At 40.5% G+C, this 14,756-nt stretch overlaps 1 protein-coding gene across 2 annotated transcripts in view; it reads right to left on the bottom strand.

The window, feature by feature from the left end:
- The window catches only part of LOC143756866 (A disintegrin and metalloproteinase with thrombospondin motifs 2), a 231,222-nt gene that overhangs the window by 7,201 nt on the left and 209,265 nt on the right, over positions 1 to 14,756 (bottom strand). For both annotated transcript variants that reach the window (XM_077247690.1, XM_077247691.1), the window contains exons 10-20: positions 13,708 to 13,821; positions 13,463 to 13,608; positions 13,120 to 13,295; positions 6,735 to 6,868; positions 6,541 to 6,661; positions 4,639 to 4,719; positions 4,371 to 4,534; positions 4,118 to 4,283; positions 3,444 to 3,576; positions 979 to 1,186; positions 756 to 885 (exon numbers count right to left, since the gene is read on the bottom strand). In XM_077247690.1, the coding sequence (XP_077103805.1) occupies positions 756 to 885; positions 979 to 1,186; positions 3,444 to 3,576; positions 4,118 to 4,283; positions 4,371 to 4,534; positions 4,639 to 4,719; positions 6,541 to 6,661; positions 6,735 to 6,868; positions 13,120 to 13,295; positions 13,463 to 13,608; positions 13,708 to 13,821 (1,573 nt within the window). The remainder of the gene's footprint in view (positions 1 to 755; positions 886 to 978; positions 1,187 to 3,443; positions 3,577 to 4,117; positions 4,284 to 4,370; positions 4,535 to 4,638; positions 4,720 to 6,540; positions 6,662 to 6,734; positions 6,869 to 13,119; positions 13,296 to 13,462; positions 13,609 to 13,707; positions 13,822 to 14,756) is intronic.

The following is a 14,756-nucleotide window of genomic DNA, read 5'->3' as shown; positions in this document are numbered from 1 at the left end:
CAAACGAATTCTGTTCATTTGAACTTTATATTCACCAAAAAATCCTACACAAATTGTATCATGGTTTCCACAAAAATATTGAGTAGCACAACAATGATAAATAGTAAGAAATGCTTCTTAAGCACCAAATCAGCATATTAGAATGATTTGTGAAATATCATGTGACACTAAAGACTGGAGTAACGAAGCTGAAAATCTTTGCCCTCACAGGAATAAATGATATTTTAAAATATATTCCAATAGAAAATATTTTAAATGGTAATAATATTTCACAATATTACTGTTTTTACTGTATGTTTTTATTAATGCAGCCTTGGTGAGCATACAGTAAGAACCTTCATAAAGTCAAAAACATTTTAAAAAAATCTTACTGATTCCACACTTTTGAACAACAGTATATAATAATACATGTTATAAAAATATCATTGTTATGTCATGTTAGATCATGTAAAGAACTTTTATTGTAAAATGTAACCAATTATATACACCCACATCTTGAATATGTGGCATGCATTTTTAAGTTGTAAGGATTACTTTTAACCCCTCCCACTAACCATCTGGATCCAATCTGGTGTGTTATGCCCAATTTAAACAATTCAGTGAATTCCCAAAGTATATTAAGTTCAGTCCTACATGTTTTTCAACTCTAATATCTTGTTTCAGTAAATCAATTTACAAGTACTTGTAAATCATGAATGTACTGATCTGTTTGGTTTGTTATTTCAGCAAGTGTGAACAAAAAATTGAATACGCACTTGGGCAGGGATCCATTCTGCATTGTCTTAATGCAGCTGGCTTGGAGTCCAGACAGAGCCCAATGGTGTTGTCACGGGTGTGGCAAAGCACCTGCCTCTCCTGTGTGCCATTACCACACGTCACTGAGCACTACAACAGCACACACACAAACAGAATGTCAAACTAATCCAGTGCTCAGATCTACACTGATAAAAAAAAAACAAAGCATATTCATATCTGTACCTGTGACCAGGGGCCAAGCCTCCACTCAGCAGGGCACAGGTTGCGATTGCAGTCTCTGCGGGATTCTGGGCGCTCGTCGCTGCAGTTATGACTGCGGATGGATTTGTACTTGTTGTCGCCCAGAGGTTGGACGCAGCGTACAGAGCGTGTCTGAGTGCCCGTCTTCCCACAAGACTTACTGCATTCACCCCACTCTCCAGCCACCCAGCTAAATACATCAAATCAAGCAGAGTCACAGTTTATTCATGTGTGATGTAAAATACAACAGTATTACAATGACATCTACTGGACATAGACTATAGTTGCAGAAAACTAGACCTCAACATGTACAAAATGTGTAGTGCAAGGGAATGCTGGTTATACAAGTAATGTGTTACGTATTTGTGGTTTTACCGTTTGCATTACAAATTGTATTGGTTATTTCTTTAGAAGCCTGTCTGGATTCTACTGTACAGGAAATAATGTATCCCATAATTAAATGCTACATTTTTGACAAATGTTGATTTCTGTGTTCCATCCTGAATAGTAATGATTAAAAAAACAAATAGGCTTTTCACACTGAGCTTAACACAGGGTTATAGTCGTTCTAAACACAACTTTTAATACTGGGTAAAGGAGCATTTCACACTTATCACATATATATATATATATATTCACATATATATTCTCATATATATTCTCATATATATCCTATATACTGATGATTGCAGAAACAGGCATGAAAATAGATTTATTGTAAAATTTGCAAATGATTCAGCTATTGTCAGCCTTCTTGGTGCTGGTGAATGCGACCATGGCCTTGTAGTTGAGGATTTTGTACAGTGGTGCAACAATGCATTCTTGCAAATACATGTGCTACAAACTAAAGACATGCTTATTGACTTTAGGCGTAATCAAACTGACTTGAAGAGAACAACTATCAAAGAGCAGGAGGTTGATGTTGTGGAATCTTTGAAGTATCTGGGGTGTGTGATTGACAACAAGTTGAATTTTAATGTTAATGTAGAGATGATTTGCAAAAGGGGCCAGCAACGCCTGTACTGTCTACGGAGACTGTTCAAATTTAAAGTTGAGAGGTCCTTGATGATTTTATTCAATAAATCTTATATTGAGTCGGTTTTAACATTTAGTATGTTATGCTGGTATGGAAGTATTGGTGTGAAGGCAAAGACTGCTTTGGTGAAAATAGTAAATACTAGCAGTAAGATTTTAGGAGTTCAGCAGAGTCACCCTACTGACCTGTACAACCATCAGGTAGTTAGGAAAGCCCGATCCATTTTAATGGTTACTTCACATCCTCTCTATTCTGAGTTTCAGTTCTTACCCTCAGGATCTCGACTGAGATTTCCCTCGATTAGAAGTAACAGGTATAAACATTCATTTATTCCTACTTCCATTTCTCTGTTAAATTTGGTTTGGGGTAGGTGGAATGAAGTAGTTGTTTGGGTTTTGTGTGGGTACTGTGTGTGTGTGTGCTTATTTTAGTGTTAATTTTTAAAGGTACCTTTTAACTTTTACTGAAATTATTAATTTATTGTAAATTGTCCTTTTGTATGCTGTCTTGCTGTAAAATCAATTGCCCTTCGGGGACATCTACAAATAAAGTAAGTAAGTACACTTGTAGTTTAGAAAAAGGAGTTAGCACCGCTTTTTTCCCTGGGTTATAAAACCCTGCTCTGGAGGTGCGATGCCAAACTTGTACAGTGTGAAACGACATCATGCGATGTTAGAACGTTACAACTAGATGCTTAGCAACCGACAACCGCGTGCCTTATATTCACATGCTTCGGGCAATCACAAAACACCAGGCGATGTATATAAACAGTCGTTTCTGCATATGATAGGAAAAATGTCAAACGTCAATGGAAAACGTGACAACTGGAGTGAAGAAGAGACTGTTTCATTCTTACCTTTATGGTTCGAAAAGTTCACTCAGAAAAAAATTGATATTACAGTCAGCAATGTGTAATATGAGGACGTGCAATGCTAGAGCCTTTATGTAAAGGTCATGTGCTACGTTTGTCCAGTAAGTAGCACTGGCACAACGCAAATATACAAATGAGGACTTATAGAATGATCCAGGGTTAACTAGTTCATGTGCGAAAAGCCCTAAAAGGTGCCAATTGTGATGACAACAGCAGTTAGAATAATAGCAATAACAAGTAAAGATAAAATAATAGTTTTTTACTTCAAAAACATGTTCTGATTAAGCAACTTGTGTCACTCCCAAAAATGAAAATGTGAATAAAAAATAATAATAACTAGAATATCCTTGTAACTCATATACTGTAACAAATGTTTATTGTATGACTTTTAAAATGGGAGATGTGACCTTGTTGTTCGATGACTAAACGTGTCTATTGTATACCCTGAGGAAGGCTCTTAAGCCGGATTCCCTTTTGAAGTCATATAACAATACACATCTCTGATTTGGAAATAAAAGCTATTTTGGTGCACAAACTCACATGGGCTGAGCACACTCTCTCAGGTAACAGTCTATAATTTGGGGATCAGGCAACTTGATTTTCTCACAGAATTTGCGATGGACCATCCTCATCTCTGTGTTTTTGCGGCAGCCATAACGCGCCACCTGAATGCCTGTCAATAAGAAAGTCAATGAAACATTTGTGAACATGAAAGGAAAATTAAAAATAATATAATTAAAATAATGTATGCTAACATTCTATTGGACTAAATATTATTTTAATTGTGGGTCTATTTACTTTTTTATGATTATATTTAGGCTTTAAAAATCATTAAAATGTTAATTTGTGAAGATTTTCATAATGAGCAAAATGTGTAAGAACTTTTGTTGGTCACAGAACTTATTTTATGCAGTAATCCAAAAGCCAATGGAAAAAAATCCTATTGGGTTTTTGTCGAGGGATCCAGGGTGATGCTAACTTACGGGTTGGTCTACAAAAATACATCATCACAGCAGCACTCTGTAGACTTTCAGCTCTGACCCCTTTTAGTTATGGTTCCAAGCTTAATAATATGGTGGACAGCAACAGTTGCTAAGGTAGGACTGGTCAGTTATGTTTTAAGGAAGGACTTAGCAAAGCATCAGTTATAGTAGAAACTTTTTAGAGATGTAGGGGAAACTCATCTGCCTGTAATCTACATAAAAGTGAACTACCTTCTCCACAGTTCTTGGAACAAGGTGTCCATCTCTTCACCACCCAGGAATATGGCACTGCATAATCAGGGACCATGTTATTCTCATTGGCCCTGTCACTCGGTCTGTCATTGTCAGTGATGTATTTGATCGACACCTTCACTTTAGTCGATCCATGCATTCGGATCTAGAGCAGAAATAAAGACAATCTGTTAAAACCAGTTAAAAGAGTGTGTGTCCATTCATGTGTGTGTGAATTCCCATGAGAAATTACCATGACAACCACATCGTTTTTTAGGGGGCCATTAGTTTGAATGGTGTCCTTGTTGTTTTTATTCTCATACTCCCATTCCAGACCTTTTTCAATAACCGAGCGCGTCTCTGGGTAGTCTCCATGTGCGTTGAGAAAGAAATCACCTGACACTTTATTCCTAACAGCTATTCAGCGAAAAAAATCAAGAGAGAGAGCAGCAATTAAGCAAAAATAGTGACTACTTGAGTACCTACTGTATGAGAAACTACAGGGAGAGATCAGGCTTTACCTAAAATGTGAGAAGTCCCATTAAGTTCCTGGATAAAGAGATGTCTCGCCCCTCTGGGAACTTCAAGCACCTTAATGACACCTAAACCAAATGCAATACATTTTCAAATCACTATTACTACCACTATTACTATTCAACAATATGCTAATAAACATAAAAAAGTGATGAAATGAAAGTGAACCCCCCCCCCCCCCCAAAAAGGTGCAAAATAGTTTTATTTAGACTGAACTATTTTTATTTAATACTTCTCAGTATTAAATGAATTTTGAAACCAACATTTGTTTCTTGGATTTTTTTGAACTCCTAAGATGTAAAATATATTCTTGAAGAACTCTAAGATTTTAATGTCACATTTGCATGATCAGGGTTCTCTGATGTCAGTTAAGGGTCACATGACATGAAAGTAAACAGACAAAAATATATATTTTTAATGTTTTTAATTTAGAAAATTATCTATATATAGCATTGCAAGGAATTACAGTATATTGTGATTATTTATATATTTTCAACTGATATGAGATTTCATTTCATATGGAAACGTCTTATATTGCTACTGCTGAGGCATCCAGGACAATTAATCTACTGTTAATGGAAATAGTTACTTTTAAGGTTGTTCAAACTTGGGTTTACTCTTTACCAGAACCAACAACAAGTTACAATACCAATATATATGTCTTAAAGGGAACCTATTATATCTTTTTCAAAGTCTTGATTTTGTTTTTGGGGTCAACTTGAATAGGTTTTCATGCTTCAATGTTCAAAAAAAAAAAATATATATTTTTTTTTTAATTTGTTGCAGCACCTCTCTTCCCAGTCTGTCAGTAACGCTCTGTTTAGTTCCGTTTTCTATGAAGCCCCTCCTTCCGAAAAGTTCAGTGTGCTCTGATTGGTAGGCTGGACCACTCTGTTGTAATTGGTCAACCGCTTCGGGTGTGTTTCAGAAATGTCACGTCCCTTATCATAACCACAAGTTTCAGCTCACTACTACCTCAACCAGGCCCATCCTTTTTACGTATATGTTTTGGTCGGTAATTATTTAAATGAGGAGTATTGTGACGTTCATTCCCGGAAGAAAACTCAAGACTACAATTGAGGCGTTTCAGGGAGTTCAGAAACAGTGTTTACTTATATAGAGAACAGAGACTTTGTGCTTTGTAACTTTCCAGACATTTTTATTCTCAAACAGCAACATTACACACTAAAGAAAGTTGAAAATGTAAAAAAACATGATAAGACCCCTTCAAATTCTTCACTTTCAAACATTCAATCCTTTGAGATTTTAACTTGTCAAATGCTCCTTTTTGGATGGAGCAGCCTTGAATTTGATAATCGTGATATAAGACATCACACTTTCTGTTTTAATGAGGTTTTTTATTAATTGTGCAGCCCCATTTGCATATTTTAATGTTACATTTAATGAAATTAGCTTTTACATTTATTAGCTTTTCATCAACTCATAAACCCCCTGCATTTCCCTCACAAACCCCCAGGGGTTAGATAAACCTGCGTTTGGGAAACCCTGCGATATAATATTGCATTTTGTAAATTTCTCTTGGATGTAAGATGTAAAAAACTATGTAAAAATGCTTACCTCATCTAATCAAAGGAATCCATGCCCATTGTATGGTATGAGACATAAACTCAGTGAATTAATCTGTGTTCAGTCGTAATTGACATGACAGTAATTAAAGGCTCACAAACCCCCAGGTGTTCAAGTAGCCTTTGGGAAACACTGCATTATGCCTATTCGAAGAATTTTGCCAAAAAGTATCTTTGGAGGCAGCATAATTATGTCTACGTTTGGAAGAGCCATTGCATTTGGACTATAACCCTATGATGCCTTAAACTGTGGCCCCCAAAAGGTTTTGGGACCGAGCTTACATGTGTGCTGAGGAGACGTACCTTTCTTCTCTACAAAAGTGAAGTTAAATTTGTGAGTCTTGCACTTGGTTCCATCTCCCCCGCAGATGCCACACTTATCTTCCTGCAGAGCTGATCCAACCACACTATCACAGCCCACTTTCTGAAGGGAGAGACATCATAAGCAAAAGGGAACTAAGCACACAGATTTACAAGAGGTACAGGTAGTTATTCACCTCACAGTCTCCGTACACACACACACTGTAGGGATCTTTGTAAGAGCAGCGTGTTCCATCTTCCACCTGAGTCTGCATATTGACTCGAGCTCGTGTCTCTTTGGATTGACAGTACAATTTGCAGCGTTGCTTAGCTAAGGAAAACAAGACAAGACAAAAAGATCAAGTGCATATTAACAAGGATTGAGAAGAGCTTGGATTCTTAAAAGGAAAACAGCTTACATGTTTAGAAAAATATTTCAATAAATTAAATCACATTTAATATTTATTTAACATTTAACACATTTAATTACAAAATATACAAAATCCTTAGAAAATCTTTTCCACAAATAGTACATCTTGGTCCAAAAAGGGTAGACTTAGATAATGTTATTCGATGGCTAATACAAAAAGAAAAAACCTTGATAAGGGTGAATGGTCTCCAGGTAGTCTTTACGTGGTCTATAAATGCATTGTACATTATATCATCCCAGATGGATTCTCAGTATCAGTGTGTACAATTCCAAAACTTGTTGCGGAAGCTAAGTCCAGCTCAATTTCCCATATAGACCAAAAGTTATCCATGATCAATGTGATGACGGTTGGATATCCAAGCAATTTAAAAGCATTTACTTTTCAAATCAACTCAACAAATCTAGGCCAAAAAGAGTACAATTCACAAAAAGAGTGCAAGATGTAAAAAATCTGTAATCTGTTTAAAGGTATCTAAGCCCATTTTACGGTATGAAACATAAACCACAAACATTCTTGTGTGAATTATTCTGCGTTCAGTCATAATTGACCAAACAGTAATAAAAGGCTCAAAAAGTCCCTCTTTACATGAGCATTACTTTGGATGTACTTGTGTTGATCATAAAACGTCTCAGGTTACGTATGTAACCCTGGTTCCCTGAGAGGTAACGAGACGCTGCGTTGAGACGCGGTGAGAACGCTCTGCGTGATTGCGTCGTGAAGCATCTTCCATCAGTCCAATGGAAGATCGAGACGTCATAGGCGGGTGACGTCATAGACCAGGAAGCTATAAAGCACACCAGAAAACAGACCGCGACAGCTTCTGAAAAAGCCTGAAGCAAGTCGATCAGGGCATGCAGGAAGTATGGCAGGAGAATGCAGCGTATCGTTCCCTCTCGGGGAACCAGGGTTACATACGTAACATTCCTTTCAAGGGAACTCGAGCTGCGTTGAGACGCGGTGGGAACCCTATACCCACTACGCCATAATGAGAAATGCCCGTTCTGTCCTTGTCCCGTGAAGTCCTTGCGCACACTAAGAAGCAAGCAGCCTAGCCCCGGGAGTGGAGAGGTCTAGGTCATAAAATCTGACAAATGTATGTGGTGAGGACCATCCTGCCGCATTACAAATGTCCTGAAGGGAAACCCCCGAAATTAAAGCCTAGAGGCAGCCATACTCCTTGTAGAATGGGCCTGAACAGCCATAGGTGAAGGCTGTCCGGCCGCTTCATAAGCAAATGAGATAGCCTCAATTACCCACTTGCTCATTATCTGTTTAGATGCAGGGCAACCTATCTTAAGTTACCCGAAGCAGACAAATAATTGTTCTGATATACGCCACTTAGCAGCTCTGTGGACATACGCATCCAAAGCCCGGAAAGGGCATAACAGATTAAGTTTTTCCTGATCTGGGGTATTAAAGGTGGAGGACAGAAGGCCTGGAGCACAAATTACCCGCACATTTAGTAGGGAACTAAGAAATACAACCCGACCTGGGGTGAAGAAATACAACCACGAAACCAGGTGCAAATCCAAGTACAGTACGTGCAGGCCTCAGCCTCATGTACCACGGAGAAGACGAAATTAAGGATCTCTCCTCAGAGATAACCCAGCAAAGAAACATTCATTACAGAAATCAAGTACTGTACCAACAGGGCAGAAACAAGATTCAGAAGGCGTTCTCTGCACCAGGCAGAGAACAGTTTCCATTTCAATGCATATTTAGTCTTCTCGTGGAGGGAGCTCTGGACTGGAGTATGGTCTCCACGACCTCGGTCGAGACACCTGAATCTATGAGCTGGGCCCCCTCAGAGGCAGAGCCCACAGTATCCATAACTCCAGAGCTCCAAGGAGCAAAGATATCGGGAATGCGTACAGGTGTAGCGTCAACCACACCTAATACATCACGTCCAGTTCAAGCGGAGCTGGATGCGTGAGGGACAACCACAAAGGGCGGTCGACTTGAGTTGACCGAAGTTCTCCCTAAGAAGCTCCACCACCTCGGGGTGAAGTCTCAATTCCCCGGGCCACAGCCCCTGCCTCAACAGGATATCTGCTCTGATATACGAGACCATCAGTGTGTTGTCCGGACCCTTCGCCGAGCGACTACTCATGATTGCACCCGACTTGTGAGGGAAGCATCCATCGAAAGTATTATGCGTCGACAAGAATCCCCTAACACTGGGCCTCGGCGAGGAATCAAGGTTCTTCCACATGACCGAGGCACGAAGACATAGCCGCGTGACCTTGATCATGCGAAAACGGATTTCACCTCGGAGAAAACCCCTTGGTCCTGAGCCACTACTGCAGGGGTCTCATGTACAGAAGGCCAAAAGTAACTACGTTGGACGCAACTGCCATGAGCCCCAACCAAAGACCTTTCACCGAGCGGCCACTCATGACCACCCCCCATCCTGTGAGGGAAGCATCCGTCGATAGCGTGACGCGTCGACAAGAAGCCCCCAGCACTGGGCCCTGGGCGAGGAACCAAGGTTTCTTCCACATGACCGATGCACGAAGGCATAGCCGCGTTACCTTGATCATGCGAAAACGGATTTCCCCTCGGAGAAAACCCCTTGGTCCCGAGCCACCACTGCAGGGGCCTCATGTACAGAAGGCCAAAAGTAACTACGTTGGACGCAACTACGATGAGCCCCAACAGTCTCAGAGACTGTTTTGCAGTGAATGACTGACCTAGTTTTCATTCTTTACGGCTGAGAAACGCAGAAATACGTGCAGGAGACAGACATGCTTGCATGTTGTCGAATCCCATATTACACCTAGAAAAGTGGTCCTCTAAGCTGGGAGGAGTACAATTTTTGGTGTTGAGCCGCTACCCCAACCTCCTTATGTGGGACAGAACGACATCTCGATGTTGAACTGCCAAAGCTCGGACTGAGCTAAAATCAACCAATCGTCGATATATTTTAATATGCGAATGCCCTGGAATCTCAGAGGAGCCAGAGCTGCATCCACGCATATTGTAAAGGTGCGGGGTGATAACCTAGGCCGAATGGAAGAACCCAATCTGGTATGCTTCGCCCCTGAAAGCAAACCTCAAGAACCTCCTGTGATGAGGATGGATAGATAAGTAAGCGTCCTTTAAGTCTATTGTGACAAACCAGTCCTCAAACTTAGTCTGTGACACAATCATATTTAGCGTAAGCATACTTTGAACTTAAGATTCTGAAACCTGCTGTTTAAATGACGCAGGTCTAGAGTAGGACGCAACCCCTCATCCTCTTTCGGTGTAAAACCCTGACTGTCTGCTGGGAGGAGGAACCCCTTCTACAGCTCCTTTTGCAGAAGTGTCAGTACATAACCAAAGCCTGCTCGGGGTCCACCACAGTGGGGAGGACCCCTAGAAATCTGGGCGGACAAGAACCGAATTCTGAACCCTTTCCTATAGTGTGCAGGACCCACTGAGAAATATGTGGCAGTAGTTTCCACGCTGCCAGAAATTATACTAGGGGAACCAGTCTCTCAAGACTGGCCTCTGGATTTGGTTGAACAGTCATTACGGTGCCCTGAAGCGGCGAACCGGCAGGGAAACCGAACTGACTGCTCTACGACCCCCCTCGGAGGATCGTTTGGGGACACTGACACCTTGGTGCCCTGAACGGCGAACCGGCAGGAAAACCGAACTGGCAGCGCTGCGACCCTCCTCAGAGAGTCACAGCCCAGAGGGCGCCGAAGAGAAACGATTTTCTCAAAACCATCCCTACCCCGGAGGGGACCACCCTTAGAAGCCTCGGCGTCAGGGCTTCCTCTTTGTCCAAGCTATTTTTTAGAGATAAAACAGTACTCAGATCTTGCATATCTCTAACTAGCTAGATTGCTACTGCCACCCAGGTCCCCCTCGATTTTTGAGGAGCCCAAATAGTGATGCTCGTTTTGCACTCTGTGCTGCGAGGAGCTTAGTAGACGAGTCTGCTTCCGCCCAGCAGTCTCGGGGACATTAGTTTGGTGAGGAAGAAACCTCTGGAATGCCGCTGAATGGTTTATTTCTTCGTTTTTTTGAAAGCGGAGCATCCAGAAGAACAGACATAATTTATCTTATTTTTCTTTATTTTTAAATCAGAAAAACATATATATATATATATATATATATAAATATATCACTCCGTGGCCACCAGCAGGAAAACAACCAAACTGGCCGTGCTGCGACCCTCCTCAGAGAGTCGCCCCCCCAGAGGACGCAGAGGAGAAACGATTTCTCGAAACCGTCCCTCCCCAGTATAGTTTATCTGTTTTTGCTCTACGCAATTCTCGAATAGCGTCAGTGCTGACATCCTCACATTCATCCATGTCCTTATACTTTACCCACCAGTGCTGCCTAATAAAATTTATTTATTTAAAATGGCTGTGGGGAACGTCGGGGTTAGAAACGATAACGCCGACTCGGGAGAGAGAAAGCTCGCAAGCGTCTCTTTAACCCGAGGCACTGTCATACCATGATACTTAATACCCAAAGCATTACTATAGTTAGACGTTTGGCCATTAAACACATAAAATAGAAACCGGCTTATTCCACGATCTCGACACCTCAGTGTGGAGATAGGGAAAAACAGCAGTTCCCGACGAGGAGGCTGAGATACAGAGTTTTTCTGTTTTTAGATATATTTCATCTAATAAACTCTTTTTATTTTCACTCTCATAATGTTCAGCTGGCCAGTAAATATTTAACTAGCAACAGCACTAGATAAAGTAAAGCTCTTGTAAAGCTCCTCTTTTTTCAACAGAGTTATGAGCTGACTTATTTATTTATTTATTGAAAACTAACATCTGCCTTTTTCTTAATATCTTTATTTGTTTTGTTCTCTTTTTTCTAAACAAAACACTAACAATACCAATTCCTCAGAACTGGAAACCGCCAGCACTGGATCTGACAGGTGAAAGCTGAGATAGGGCGGAGCCCGTCCCAACCCCCGCTGTCAGATCCGTCCCAAAATGCGAGTCGCCGCCGTGCCTCGGCAACCGCGGGACCCGCGCGGGGAGTGCGAACCGAACCGTCCTCCTCAAAGAACGCCCGGCGGGAGCGGAGCGTCCTCACGGACAGCTTCTCGCAGTGCTCACAGTCAGCCCAATCGAGAACTGACTGTGGCATGCTCCAACTCCCAAATAGTAACAAAAAGCTGATGTGTGTGTACCCACCCTTGATATAACATGGGCAGGGAACAACACAAAGCTGCTTGCTCTCTTTTGCCATAATATATATATATTGCAACTTGACAGACAACAATAAATAATACAAGGACAGAATACACAGATCGCTTGCTGAAGGCACAGAAGCTGTCGCGGTCTGTTTTCTGGTCTGCTTTATAGCTTCCTGGTCTATGACGTCACCCGCTCATGACGTCTCGCTCTTCCATTGGACTGATTATACGCGTGCTTCACGACGCAATCACGCAGAGCGTTCCCACCGCGTCTCAACGCAGCTCGAGTTCCCTTGAAAGGGAACTAAGGCGGATCACTATAGCACAGATGACTCAGGAGGGATTGCATGTTCTTCTCAGTGATGTCATGAACGGTGTTGAAGTACACGTGGAAAAAAGAGGGGGGGTTGAATGAAATCATATTTTCATGTGTGCACACCATGTAAGTGAGAGCAGCTGTGTGGAGAGATGGATTACAAACTGATCTTGATTGTGTAGGACAGGAGTGAGGAACTATTTCAATAAAATTGATCATTTAAATGATTTAAGATATTCAAATGAATATGAATGAATATATATAATATTATATTATATAAAAAATACATTTTTTTTTAAATTACACAGTGTTAATTTGTTTTCTATTTGGCCTTTGCTTATTGTACAGAAATAGACTTTTAGAAAAAAAAAAAACAGCTTGACACTGGGCCTCAAAAGTACATATTTGTACCTCACCCATCCATAAAGGGTTAGTATTAGTACATTAAAAGTATATATTTAGTGCCTTAATGTTTCAAGGTGGGTATTGTGGCTTAGTTGTCCAAATACATTTTTGGTGTATTGTACTGTTTTAGGGTACTCTTTTATTTAAACCTGTTATTTTTAAATTTTCTGTCAGGAATGTGGATGTTTGATGAAGTATTTGTGGCCAATGCTGTCTAGTTGTTTTGTAGCTCAGTATCTGTTGTCAACTCAGTCTGTGAAATCCACCATATTACTTACGGTCAGGGTGTTCATAAGGCAGCCAGTGGTGCCAGGTGTTCTGGTACTCAAACTTGTTGTCCATCATGCTACATTGCTCGGCTCTGTAGTCATGGTACAGGTCCTTACACTCATGTGTATTACACATCTGGAACTGAAAGCTTGGGCCGGCGCAAGAACGTCCACCATTAGCTGGACTGGAGGAGGTTAAAGGAATTGAAAAAAATAATTAGTTGTGAGGTAGACAGACAGATAAACAGACAGATAAACAGACAGTTAGACAGATAGATAGATAGATAGATAGATAGATAGATAGATAGATAGATAGATAGATAGATAGATAGATAGATAGATGGATACACACTATGGATTGTCACAAGCTCTGGTGCGAAACTGTACTCCTCTTCCACAGGGGCGAGAGCAGGCGCCAAACTCACTCCATACCCCCCAGCCTCCATCCTGTTTTATGATGTCTGGAGTCAGCCACATACAGTGGCCTTTAAAACAGTGCTGAGAGAGGAAGAGAACAAAGCAAACACATAAACACAGAGAAAGCAAGTGAGTCTAATGCATCAGTATATATCTGCATTAAAGGCAGAGTAGCGGTACCTTCCCTTCTCCGCATGTGGTACCATCAATGGGCGGTCCTTTTTTGGTCTTGCAAAAGAAGGGGTTGTCTGGGTGAGCGCACCAAAGCTGCTTACAGGGGTCAAATGTGCGATACTGAGAAATAGAGGAACAGAGAGAAGAAAATTAATTCACAACCTCTCACACACACTCTGAATGAGAGAAATCTTACAACAAGACGCAGCTGGTCAGATAGTTACAAAGCTAGGATCAATCTGAAGGATGTCAGATTGGGTAAATATAGTAAACTGTTATTTCCAAAGACTAGATGATGTGTAAATATCACTATTTAAATAGCCCTGTAAATCTCCAATAATCGAAAAAAGATCCATTATAGTGTGTCTCTATAATAAATAAATTGTATATATATTGTTCAGATAACCTGTTTGTTGTAATGAATTGTGTATTGTTTTTCTTTTAAATGTATTACACTTTGTTTCTACAATATATACATTGTATTTTATAATATAATATAATATAATATAATATAATAATTGCGATGTCATGTCACAATTATTTAGGCAAGATGAAACAGTATGACACATTTTCAATAATGGGCAGGTTATTTATGTAACAAAGCAATCTCATGCAGGCAAAACAAAACAATGAAGAACAACTGTTTTAGTTATGATACAGCTTCTGACCAAGAGCACAGTTAGACAACAGAATGCTAGGCAGTGATGTGATATGGCCTCAAATGCTAAGCAAAATCTCTTTTTTCCCTCCCTTGGAGAGGCATAGTAGACAGGACCAGAATCTCTGGCTGTGGGACTAATGATGACACTCCATTTAGCAGGATCCTAAACCCAACAAGCGTTTCAAACACATCAAGACACTAAGTGCAAAATAATGGCTCGCAGTTTTCAGCAGTAGCCAGCTGGCTGCTTGTGTTATCTCAGTTTGAAGATTGTTTAGAGTTTGCCAAGCTAAATCGCAAAAATATTGCTGCACCTGAAGAGATTTTTAGATATTTTAGGGAACTGTATCGTGGTTAAACTTGCTCCATTCAGCAATCTATTCATGGATATCTT

This window comes from Siphateles boraxobius, unplaced genomic scaffold (assembly GCF_051911475.1).
Source record: "Siphateles boraxobius isolate OS27281-9 unplaced genomic scaffold, OSU_SipBor_1 3, whole genome shotgun sequence".
NCBI lineage: Eukaryota > Metazoa > Chordata > Actinopteri > Cypriniformes > Leuciscidae > Siphateles > Siphateles boraxobius.
The sequence above is the reverse complement of the archived record's forward strand: the minus strand, read 5'-3'. Positions and strand labels throughout refer to the sequence as shown.